General features: G+C 38.2%; 1 protein-coding gene across 1 annotated transcript in view; it reads left to right on the forward strand.

Moving 5' to 3' along the window:
• The window catches only part of LOC127644660 (corticotropin-releasing factor receptor 2-like), a 158016-nt gene that overhangs the window by 84717 nt on the left and 61286 nt on the right, over positions 1 to 12013 (forward strand). Inside the window, exon 3 of the mRNA XM_052127963.1 lies at positions 11065 to 11150. Within this exon, the coding sequence (XP_051983923.1) occupies positions 11065 to 11150 (86 nt within the window). The remainder of the gene's footprint in view (positions 1 to 11064; positions 11151 to 12013) is intronic.

A 12013-nucleotide genomic window follows, 5' to 3' on the forward strand; every position in this document is an offset into this window, starting at 1 on the left:
TATGGTCTTAGCTGGTTTAAGCTAGCTTTAGCTGGTTAAAAATGGTTTAGCTGAGAGGCTAGCATCTCATAGCCTGATCATCTGAAAAGTACCTGAACCCTTCTAAAACTAACAAACATACCAGCAAGACCAAGCTGGGAGACCAGCTAAGACCAGACTAGGCTAGTTTAAGCTCCTATTTTATTTTCAGCATGATTCCAAAATCGGTTACTGCCTCACCTGTAGGATATCAAGTCTAATGTTCAAGTCTAAAAATCATTCAGAATCCCAGTCATTTAAACCATAGGCTTTTTTTTATTGCTGCAGTCAGGTAAGCGCAAACACAGCCTTTAAGGTAATATGGAAAGTTTTAGGAGCAGCTACATTTCCCAAGCCATCAAGAACCCTAATGAGGATGCTCCCAGCTGCATGAAACACTAACTAGACAGAAAACCATGGACACTTTACCACACATTCACACTCATCTCCGCATACATACATACTGTACAGTAGGCCTACACATGGCTACATATTGCCATTCATACCACCATATACTGTACACTTCTGTACAATTAGTTCAGTACAATTTCTCTCAATTCTGCATATTGTTATGCTGGTGTTCATCTATCGTGTTAAAATTGTTTGTCCTGTACTGTATGTTTATACATTATGTCATGTGTTAGCTGTAGCACTGGCTTTGGTCTCAGAGTTATGCATAACTTAGATAAAGGTTATGATAGCTTAGAAATAAATAAATGAACAATGATGATTATAAATATTCTTATTTAAATCTCTTACTTTGAATTGCAAACTTTGTTATTTTGGCAAATCTGAGAAACAGTTTGTGACTTTGTTGAGAATTGTTCAGAAACTTAAGAGGAGACACATGTGAGCTTACTACATAAAAAGAAAAACTGAAGCAGGAGCTCAAAAGTCTCCTTGCCATCTAGGTGAAACTGTTGAGATATTCAAGAGATCTCTTTTGTGCTTTTGCTTTCTGAACTGGATGCCTACATTGTATTTGTACTATGGCAAGACAGAGGAATCTGTTGGTTGGTCTCTAATTTCATTCAATTCCATGTTGTGGGACAACTACACTTTGTATCCAAATCAGGGCCATTTTTGACCATTTTGGCACCCTAGGCGAGATCAATATTGTCGCCCATTGGAGGGGAGGTTGAGGTCACTTGCACTTCTGACTGCCGGAGCGATCTCATAATTTCTCTCGCCTTGTCCATGAAAGTTGTCCATGTATAACATGTTTATAGAATAACAGTATTTTAAATATGGTAAAAATACCTTCATGTGTCACATTCCTAGCGTTTTTCTCTCCTTTTTTTGTGCTCCTGGCGGATGGGTAGCTTTGCCGTAAAACCATAGTCATGTCCATCAACTACAACGTTACACTGGCTGTATGAAAAAATAGATCAAAGATGGTAGCAATCTGGTTGCATATCTCTAGGGGTGCTGCACCAGCCGAATAACTGCCATTAATGGAAACAGATAGCTTCCTCAAGGTATTACAGACCTACTAATACAGTGTTTCTCAACCTTTTTGGAGTATTGGACCCCCATAATATCTGAAACCAGCCTCATGGACCCCCCTACCCCTGTTCTCACCCGCCATCCACTGTTTTCTTTCCAATCACAATGATTTTCACAGTTAAACGCTATGAATGCAATATCAGTGAATGCAAGTGCTCAGAGAGAAAGTCACTAACTTGATCCCGTAACTCAAACAGTCTCTGGAGTGTTTTTCCCCTTGAGAGCCAGCGTATATCAGTGTGAAGCAACAATTGCTGGTGTTCAGAATTTGCTCCATCACATAGTTTTTCAAACAGTCTGGCATTTAGAGGTTGGGATTTGATGAAGTTTATGATTTTAACAGCATCATTAAGGACTTCGTGTAATTTGGGGCACATACGTTTTGAAGCTAAAGCTTCCTGTGAATTATGCAGTGAACTGTCTTAATGCCAGGGTTTACCTGTTTTACGCGTCGCGAGGAATCCACGGGTGCGCCCGTCATTGATGCTGCACCGTCCGTGCAGATATGTGAGCAGCGCTGCCAGTTCAACGAGTGCTCCGTGAAAAAGAATCCACAACATTAAAAACATCCTCGCCGGTGGTTCTGGCCAGCATTGGCTTGCAGAAAAGAATATGTTCGGTGATATTATCTGTGTCCTTGAAGCGAACAAACGCTACCAGTTGTGATTTGCCACTAACGTCAGTTGACTCGTCTAATTGTAAAGCAAAACAGTCAGACCGCTTTAATTTCTCCACCACTTGCGCAAGGATATCCGCAGACATATCATCAATCCGGCGGCATACAGTGTCGTTGGATAAAGGCACCGTTTTAATTGCATCTGCTGCCTTCTTGTCTAACATTGTTTCTGCTAGGATGGCAGCTGCTGGCACAATTAATTCCTCAGCAACTGAGTATGGTTTTTCGATTTGGCTACAAGCAAAGATACCTCATATGAAGCAAGCAGGGAAGAACTGGTCATCTGTGTTGCCTCTTTTAGTGTGTCTTGACTTTTCCGAAATTCAGAAAGTTTTCTGTAGAAAAAGTCTGCAGATTTACCTACATATGAAGCATGTCTCGTTGTCAGATGTCAGCTGTAAATGGGATGGTTTCATTGCGTGGTTGGACAGGACCTCACCACACAGAAAACATAATGGCTGTGGAGGCTCAGTCGTTGTTGTGGTAAACCCAAACATTTTGTAACTGTCTTGATATTGACGTGCTTTTGTTCTGTCCTTTTTAATTCAGCTTTTCTGGTGGGCTGGAATTTACTTGTCTTGTGTCAGACCCGCTGGTAGATGGCCCATCATTTTTTTAAGCCACCTGTCCATGATTGCTGCTCTCCCCTATGCGACAGTTGTCTAACTGAAATCAACGCTGTAAACTGGCTAAATTGAGTAAAATCGCATGGCAAAAATAAAAGCATACATGAGGTCATTTAAAATAATTTGTAATTTCAACCTTAATTCTGGTTTTAGTAATACTAAAGTAAACAATAAAGCTAAAAAATAAATTTAGGATATTTTAAAAATATATATTTTTAAATGTTTTTTCAGACCCCCTGCAATAATGTCACGGACCACTAGGGGTCCGCGTACCCCCGGTTGAGAAACACTGTACTAATATAACACAGAAAGCCTGAGTCCAGTTGACAAAGCAGTTCATAACAGTCTTGCTCAAACGTAATCTGACAGGGCCAGTACAGGTGCAAGGTGTCCAGTTTCTTTACTTGTTTCTTCCCATTCACTTTCTTGTCTTGCAGTTATAGCTGAGTGTAGCCTAAATACGAACTGCTGCCCTTTAGTCTTGAGAGTGAATTGATCTAGACTGAATGCAGTTCATCCGATGCAATTGTTCCTTGAGGAGTCTGTGCTTGTCCTTGAAAAATTACAGTTATTCTCTTTTAGACTGGTGGAGACTGTGAGGTATGTGTCCTGTTGTGTCTAGTTTTACAGCCTTTCATTGATGTAAAATACATTTAGAAACCATATTAATTTGAATTCTGACACCTAAAATTAGATCAATGTAATGTCATCCTCGGTACCACTCACTGAACTGTCAAAATTTGTGACTTAAGGCTTATTGATTATGAAGACCTTGTCTGCTTAAAGCAGTGTGGTTTATTAATGTTACACCTTAGTCTTCCAATTGACTAAAGTGCACTTTGACAATTCATGTGAGAACCTTGCCAAGCTTATTTGAGGTCAAAAAGATTCATGTGGCTTGACAAAATGAATGACTCCATGGCCACATGCACACTTCAGGTAATTTTCAGCCTGATCTTATGAAAATTACATGGCAACATTTTGACACAATAACATTGCATGGTTGATGAAACATGTTGCGGCAGCTACGAGGTGAAATGTCCACTGAATGGTGCTTAAAGCGAGTTAAATGTTCTACCAAACAGATTTTAAGTAGTTAAGAAGTTAAGTTAATATATGTTTTAAATTAACAAAACCTACCTCCCTACCATAAACCTTAAACTTATAGCTAACCAAGAGCAGGGCTGGACTGGGAAGAGAAATCGGCCAGGGATTTTACATGGCAACTGGTCGGGGGCTGTTCGCTGTACTTTTCTGCATATCGCGGCGTCGTTTTTGTGGTCCATTCTGCATAACGCTGCGGCTCATTTGAGCTTATTGCGGGCCATTCGGCACATTTTGCGGCCGACCCACTGGCCCACTCAGTTCTCCCGATGGCCAGTCCTCCCCTGATCGGCCCCAAAGTGCGTCGGCCCACCAGGAAAATGCCCAGTATGCAAGATTACCAGTCCAGCCCTGACCGAGAGCATAATAAAAGCAAATGTGATATGAAAAACACAATCGCTAAAGCCACCACATCATTTTATGGTACTTATGGCAATTTCAGGGGATTTCATATCTTTCGTCCTTTACAGATCAGTTGAGCTAATACACACCAGTCATCTCAAAACCTGGTGAGTTGACTGATCTGTCTAAATGAAACCTCTAAAGTCAATTTGTATGAAATAAACACTAGATTTGCTTCATGTTAGCTGATTCTGTGAGCAAAAAAATACTGTACCTTATGTAGCACCCTTATGAGTGTACAGCCGTGGCCAAAAGTATTTACATACATTTTGTGTTTTGCAAAGTTTGCTGCTTCAGTATTTGTACAGTAGATACAGCAGGTTTTTTTTACATGTTTTTATGGTATGCTGGAAAACAATGATAAGCATTTCATAAGTTTTAAAGGCTTTTATTTCCAAAAACATTCAATATATGCAAAGAGTCAATATTTACAGTGTTAACTCTTGTTCTTCATAACCTCTGCAATTCGCTCTGGCATGCTGGATATCAGCTTCTGGGCCAAATCCTGAGTGATGGCGATCCATTCTTGCCTTATTAGTGCTCAGAGTTGATCACAATTTGTGGGCTTCTGCTTGTCCACTCGCCTTTTGAGGATTGACCACAGGTTCTCTATGGGATTAAGATCCGGGGAGTTGCCTGGCCACGGATCCAAATTTTCAATGTAATGATCTCCGAGCCACTTCATATTACTCTTGCCTTGTGACATGATGCTCCATCATCCTGGAAAATACACGGGTCATCACCAAATTGCTCCTGGATCATTGGGGGAAGTTGCTCTTGCAGGAGTTTTGATATCATTCTTTATTCATGGCAGTGTTTTTGGGCAGAATTGTGAGAGAGAGCCCACTCCCTTGGATGAAAAGCAACCCCACACATGGATGGTCTCAGGATGCTTCACTGTTGGCATGACACAGGACTCATGGTAGCGTTCACATTTTGTTCTGACTATCGATTTTCCAGATGTCCCAAACAGTCGGAAGGGGGCTTCATCAGAGAAAATAACTTTGCATCAGTCTTCTGCTGTCCAATCCTTGTACTTCCTGCAGAATTTCAGTCTGTCGTTGATGTTTTTCTTGGACAGAAGTGGCTTCTTTGTTGCCCTTGTTGACACCAGGCCATTGTCCAAAAGTCTTCGCCTCACTGTGCGTGCAGATGCACTCACACCAACCTGCTGCCAATACTGAGCAAGCTCTGCACTGGTGGTGACACGATTCCGTAGCTCAGTGGTGACTCCTCAGGAGGAGATGTCCTGGTGCTTGCTGGAAACACTGGGGCATCCTGAAGCCTTCTTCACTGCAGTTGAACCTCTCTACTTGAAGTTCTTGATGATCCGGTAAATGGTTCTTTCAGGTGCAATATTGATTGCAGCAATTTCCTTGCATGTGAGGCAATTTTGATGCAAAGCGATGATGGCTGCATGTCTTTCTTTAGAGGTGTTCTGCGAACAAGAACACAATGATTGGAAGCACTTCTTTCCTCCTTTTATAGCAATCAGTCTGCTCTTATAATCCAATCAGAATGATAGAGTGATTTCACCTGACAAGTAATCGTTTACACTTTCCCAGGTGCTGCTGATATGATTAGTGAAATTATGTTAGCTAGTCATTTTGTGCCAGGGCCAAAAAACAGTGAAATTTAGGTTTTTGTGATAAAGTAATTTTTTTTGGCCAATTAAGCTTTTTGCAATTATTTAAATTAATCTGATCACTCTACACAATAATTTAGAAACAACGTGAATCAACACCACAACAACGGAAGCAAAAAACTTTGTGAAACACACATTTATCTTACTGCCAATACTTTTGGCCACGGCTGTACTGCAAAATGCTTATAACTGTCCAAATCTGCTCATTATATTGGCCCTTAGAAAAAAACTAGAGTTGGCTGCAAACTTGCCGCAAATTCACCACTGTCTGATAGCTACTGACAATTGACACATGTTTCATCAATACCCATTCAGACAGCAGTCCACAAACTCCTCCAAGACTGTCCAAGTGTAAAACAATTTTAAGACTGCTGGCAGATGTCAACCATGCATGTTTTCGTGTCCTTAATGATTGCTAATGATCACCTGTTGATGATGATGATGATGATGATATAATGTTGATGAAATATGACAATGTTTACTTTGAATTGTTTATATTGTAATATGTTATAGATTATTGTAGAAGTGCACATTTGAGTTCCTTTATTTGTTTGAATGAGAAGCTGGAAGCAGTGAAGCGCAAACATTTCAAAATAAGAGTCCTTATTAGTTTCTAAAACCCTCATCAACCTCGACAAGATGAAAAAGGACATGAAATTGTTCTTTTAATTCTTACAAATAAATCATATAAATTCAAATAAATAATCCATGAAATGGCCAAAGAATTTAAGGTGGCTGCATTCATTTAGAAAACATTATACATTTTAACATTAGACATTACATTTAAATAGTCACAGTTTCATCAGAAGTATCTGTAAATGACAGAAAAATTAAGAGTAATCGCTTACTTTACTTTTTGCAATGAAAAAGTATTTAATTTAATTACAGTAATGAATTACCCAATACTGTGCACCATAAACTGCATCTGGAATTTAATTAAATTTTGACTCTTTTAGCCTCTGTCTGGTGCTTTCCATCACAGGAAGTAAAGACCAAGAACATTTAATATAGTTTTCCAAATTTAAAAACTTTTTGCAGATTAATTGCCTCTCAACTCATTATCATATCAGCAAAATAAAAGATTGGTCAACCTCTAATTTGTTTCAGATAATTTTAAAGATTTAAAAATAAACATGCAAAAAATAACCCCTAAGAATAAGAAAATAACTAAATCAGTTCTGTGAGTTTGCATGCTCAAATGCCCAAATGAAAAACAGCATTTTAGAAGGATACAGTCGGGCCAATAGCGCTTGAAATAGAGTAGAACTTAAGATGACTCAAAGTCATAGAGATGAATACTTAGTCAGAATATACAGAAAATAAATTAAAATACAAAGATTTTTTATTTGACATTTTAAATAATCAAATTATATATACATATATATATATATATATATATATACACTCACCTAAAGGATTATTAGGAACACCATACTAATACTGTGTTTGACCCCCTTTCGCCTTCAGAACTGCCTATATATATATACACTCACCTAAAGGATTATTAGGAACACCTGTTCAATTTCTCATTAATGCAATTATCTAATCAACCAATCACATGGCAGTTGCTTCAATGCATTTAGGGGTGTGGTCCTAGTCAGGACAATCTCCTGAACTCCAAACTGAATGTCAGAATGGGAAAGAAAGGTGATTTAAGCCATTTTGAGCGTGGCATGGTTGTTGGTGCCAGACGGGCCGGTCTGAGTATTTCACAATCTGCTCAGTTACTGGGATTTTCACGCACAACCATTTCTAGGGTTTACAAAGAATGGTGTGAAAAGAGAAAAACATCCAGTATGCGGCAGTCCTGTGGGCGAAAATGCCTTGTTGATGCTAGAGGTCAGAGGAGAATGGGCCAACTGATTCAAGCTGATAGAAGAGCAACTTTGCCTGAAATAACCACTCGTTACAACCGAGGTATGCAGCAAAGCATTTGTGAAGCCACAACACGCACAACCTTGAGGCGGATGGGCTACAACAGCAGAAGACCCCACCGGGTACCACTCATCTCCACTACAAATAGGAAAAAGAGGCTACAATTTGCAAGAGCACACCAAAATTGGACAGTTGAAGACTGGAAAAATGTTGCCTGGTCTGATGAGTCTCGATTTCTGTTGAGACATTCAGATGGTAGAGTCAGAATTTGACATAAACAGAATGAGAACATGGATCCATCATGCCTTGTTACCACTATGCAGGCTGGTGGTGGTGGTGTAATGGTGTGGGGGATGTTTTCTTGGCACACTTTAGGCCCCTTAGTGCCAATTGGGCATCGTTTAAATGCCACGGCCTACCTGAGCATTGTTTCTGACCATGTCCATCCCTTTATGGCCACCATGTACCCATCCTCTGATGGCTACTTCCAGCAGGATAATGCACCATGTCACAAAGCTCGAATCATTTCAAATTGGTTTCTTGAACATGACAATGAGTTCACTGTACTAAAATGGCCCCCATAGTCACCAGATCTCAACCCAATAGAGCATCTTTGGGATGTGGTGGAACGGGAGTTTCGTGCCCTGGATGTGCATCCCACAAATCTCCATCAACTGCAAGATGCTATCCTATCAATATGGGCCAACATTTCTAAAGAATGCTTTCAGCACCTTGTTGAATCAATGCCACGTAGAATTAAGGCAGTTCTGAAGGCAAAAGGGGGTCAAACACAGTATTAGTATGGTGTTCCTAATAATCCTTTAGGTGAGTGTATATATATATATAAAATACATTACATTCTTGTGGCAGAAGAGTTAAGCATTGATAAGACAATACAAAATGCGGCTGTATTGTTTACTGATGTACTGTTTACTACCATATTATTGAACATAAGCCAATCATTGGCATTTCACAAGTGAATTGGTCAGTCTGTTCGATATTCATTTTGAGGGCTTGTTTAAGGACCCGTCAATGTACACCTGCATCAGACATGCTTGTGTAGCATTTCGGGTGCGTTGCATCATAAACATACATTTTTAGGTCACTGTGTCAAGTTAAATATAGTTTAATACTTAGAACACATCTTGAGATCTCTTAGTTCGAATTTGCACTCCATCAAAAGTTTTGAATGAACACACACAAAGGGTTGGGGAGTAATGGAATACATGCAACAGGATTATGTATTTAAAATACAAAATATAAGTAACTCTATTCCACTACAGTTACAAGTTTAATAATTGGTAATTAGAATATAGTTAATATAGTAGTTATTTTGATTACATAAGAGATTACTTTGCATTTTATTGTCATTTAATATTTAGTCCTTTCAGATGGAAAACATTTATACATATAAATGATGCGATCTAAAATGCATTTCAACAGCGGTGAAACACTTTCTTATGATGTGTAACATTCATACGAGCAGACAGAGAAGTAAGTTATAGATCACAAGAAATATACCTTGTGTAAATTGTCAGCTTTACGCTAAGCTAAAACTGTATTTCTAGCCTTTTTACATGCACATGTTACCAGCACGATCATATTTTTATCAAGAAATTTCACGTTGGATCATAAATAGTTTTTTCTAGTGAGACCTTTGATATTAGAGCAAAAATCACATTCTTGATAATAATTTTTGTACTGTTTTCCTGTAAAAATATCAAAAAAATCCTTAAAACAAGTTCAATTTGCTTTATCTTGTTTTAGAAACAACATTGCATAAGATATTGAGATTTTTCAGAGAATGTATTTTTAACATGTGTATTTTGTTTCACTGTACTGGCAGAGATTTTATAGTCAAAACAAGTGAAAATATCTACCAGTGCTGAAGAAGTAATCCAAAGTATTTAGATTACATTACTGACCTTGAGTAATCTAACAGAATACATTACAAATTACATTTTACAGAATGTATTCTGTATTCAACTGATCACAATGTATAGTCAGGACATTAATTATGTGAAAAATTACTATTAAAATTTGAAGAAAATTTTTCAGAACTTCTTAAACTACTTCAAATAGTCTAGCTGATCCCACAGAAGCTCAATGGGGTTAAGATCCTTAACACTCTTTTCCAATGATCTGTTGTCCAATGTCTATGTTTCTTTGCCCACTCAAACATTTTCCTTTTGTTTTTCTGTTTAAAAAGTGTCTTTTTCTTTGCAATTCTTCCCATAAGACTTGCACCCCTGAGTCTTCTCTTTACTGTTGTATATGAAACTGGTGTTGAGCGGGTAGAATTCAATGAAGCTGTCAGCTGAGGACATGTGAGGCCTATATTTCTCAAACTAGAGACTCTGATGTACTTATCCTCTTGTTTAGTTGCTCATCTGGCCTTCCACATCTCTTTCTGTCCTTGTTAGAACCAGTTGTCCTTTGTCTTTGAAGACTGTAGTGTACACCTTTGTATGAAATCATCAATGGCAATTTTAAGCATTGTATAGCCTTCATTCGTCAAAACAATGATTGACTGATGAGTTTCTTGAGAAATCTGTTTCTTTTTTCAAGTTTTGACTTAATTTTTACCTTAAGACATGCCAGTCTATTGCATACTGTGGCAACTCAGAAACAAACTCAAAGACAATGTTAAGCTTCATTTAACAAATCAAATATCTTTCAGCTGTGTTTGATATAATGGCAAGTGATTTTCTAGTACCAAATGATCAATTTAGCATGATTACTCAAGGATAAGGTGTCAGAGTGATGGCTGCTGATAATGGGGCCATCTAGATTTGATCAAATATGATTTTTTTCAAAAAGTGATGGTGCTGTTTTTTATATCAGGAATGTCCTGACTATACTTTGTGATCAGTTGAATGACACTTTGGAGAATTAAAGTACCAATTTCCTTCCAAAACAGCAAAATCTGTACATTATTACAAACTTTTGTGCGCCAGTGTATATAAATCTGTTATTATTTACTTACCTTCATTGTATTCCAAAATGACTTCTGTGCAACACAAAAAGAGTGAACAACTCTAACATTATTGGAACTGTCATAACAGCTATTCAGTAAGTTCCTGTCTTGTTAGGTTGTCTGGATATTACCTTCTTATGACCACTGAGCAGTCAAGCATTTTAGGAGATGTACTGCAGACAAATGAAGGTCTCTTTAAGAATTCTGACTTTTAAACTTTCTTCTTTCTGTGCAGGAAGTGCTTACAGAGAATGCTTGGAGAATGGCACATGGGCTCTGAAAAGTAACTACTCCAACTGTGAGCCCATCTTGGAGGAAAAGGTGGGTAAATGTGTGTGAAACCTGAACTGTGCATTCTCTTTCAATGTTTATTCATAGTACTTGATGTACTTTTAGATTCACAAAGCAAGAATTGTTAAATAAGCTAGGGTGACCAGATGACAATGCTACATTTCATGATTGAACTATGAATAAAAATCATGTTTATGTTGGAGGCGGGGCCTGGCATGCTCCGGCACTGCACTGAAGCTTTAATACGGCCGATGTGGCTTTGAGTCTTTGGGTCAATCACAGACTTATTAAATATTTGTCACAGTCATATATTTCAAGACCCCATGAATTCGCTTGAAGAGCACAGTTTTCTTGAATTCTACATATATACTCAATTCAAACATGTAGGAATAAATGTTCTAGCTTATAATTTAAAGGGATAGTTGACCCAAAAATGAAAATTCTCTCATGATTTATTCTGCAGAACACAAACGAAGATTTTTATTTGAATATCTCAGCTCTGTAGGTCCATACAATGCAAGTGAATGGGTGCCAGAAGCTCCAAAATGCACATAAGGATAATATAAAAGTACTCCAGATGACTTTGGTGGTTAAACCAATGTCTTTTGAAGCAATATGATAGGTGTTTGGGAGAAACAGATCAATATTTAACCCTCTGGAGTCTGAGGCTTAAATTGCTTAAAAAAAAACCCTCACCCACACCTATAATATTGTGTCTGAACACATGGATTAACCACTGTAGTCATATGGATTACTTTTATGATGCCTTTATTTGATTTTTGGGGCTTCAAAATGTTGGTCATCATTCACTTGCATTGTATGGACCTACAGAACAGAGATATTCTTCTAAAAATCTTTGTGTTCTGCAGTAGAAAGATAGTCATACACATCTA

Source organism: Xyrauchen texanus, chromosome 6 (genome assembly GCF_025860055.1).
Source record: "Xyrauchen texanus isolate HMW12.3.18 chromosome 6, RBS_HiC_50CHRs, whole genome shotgun sequence".
In the NCBI taxonomy this organism is placed as follows: domain Eukaryota; kingdom Metazoa; phylum Chordata; class Actinopteri; order Cypriniformes; family Catostomidae; genus Xyrauchen; species Xyrauchen texanus.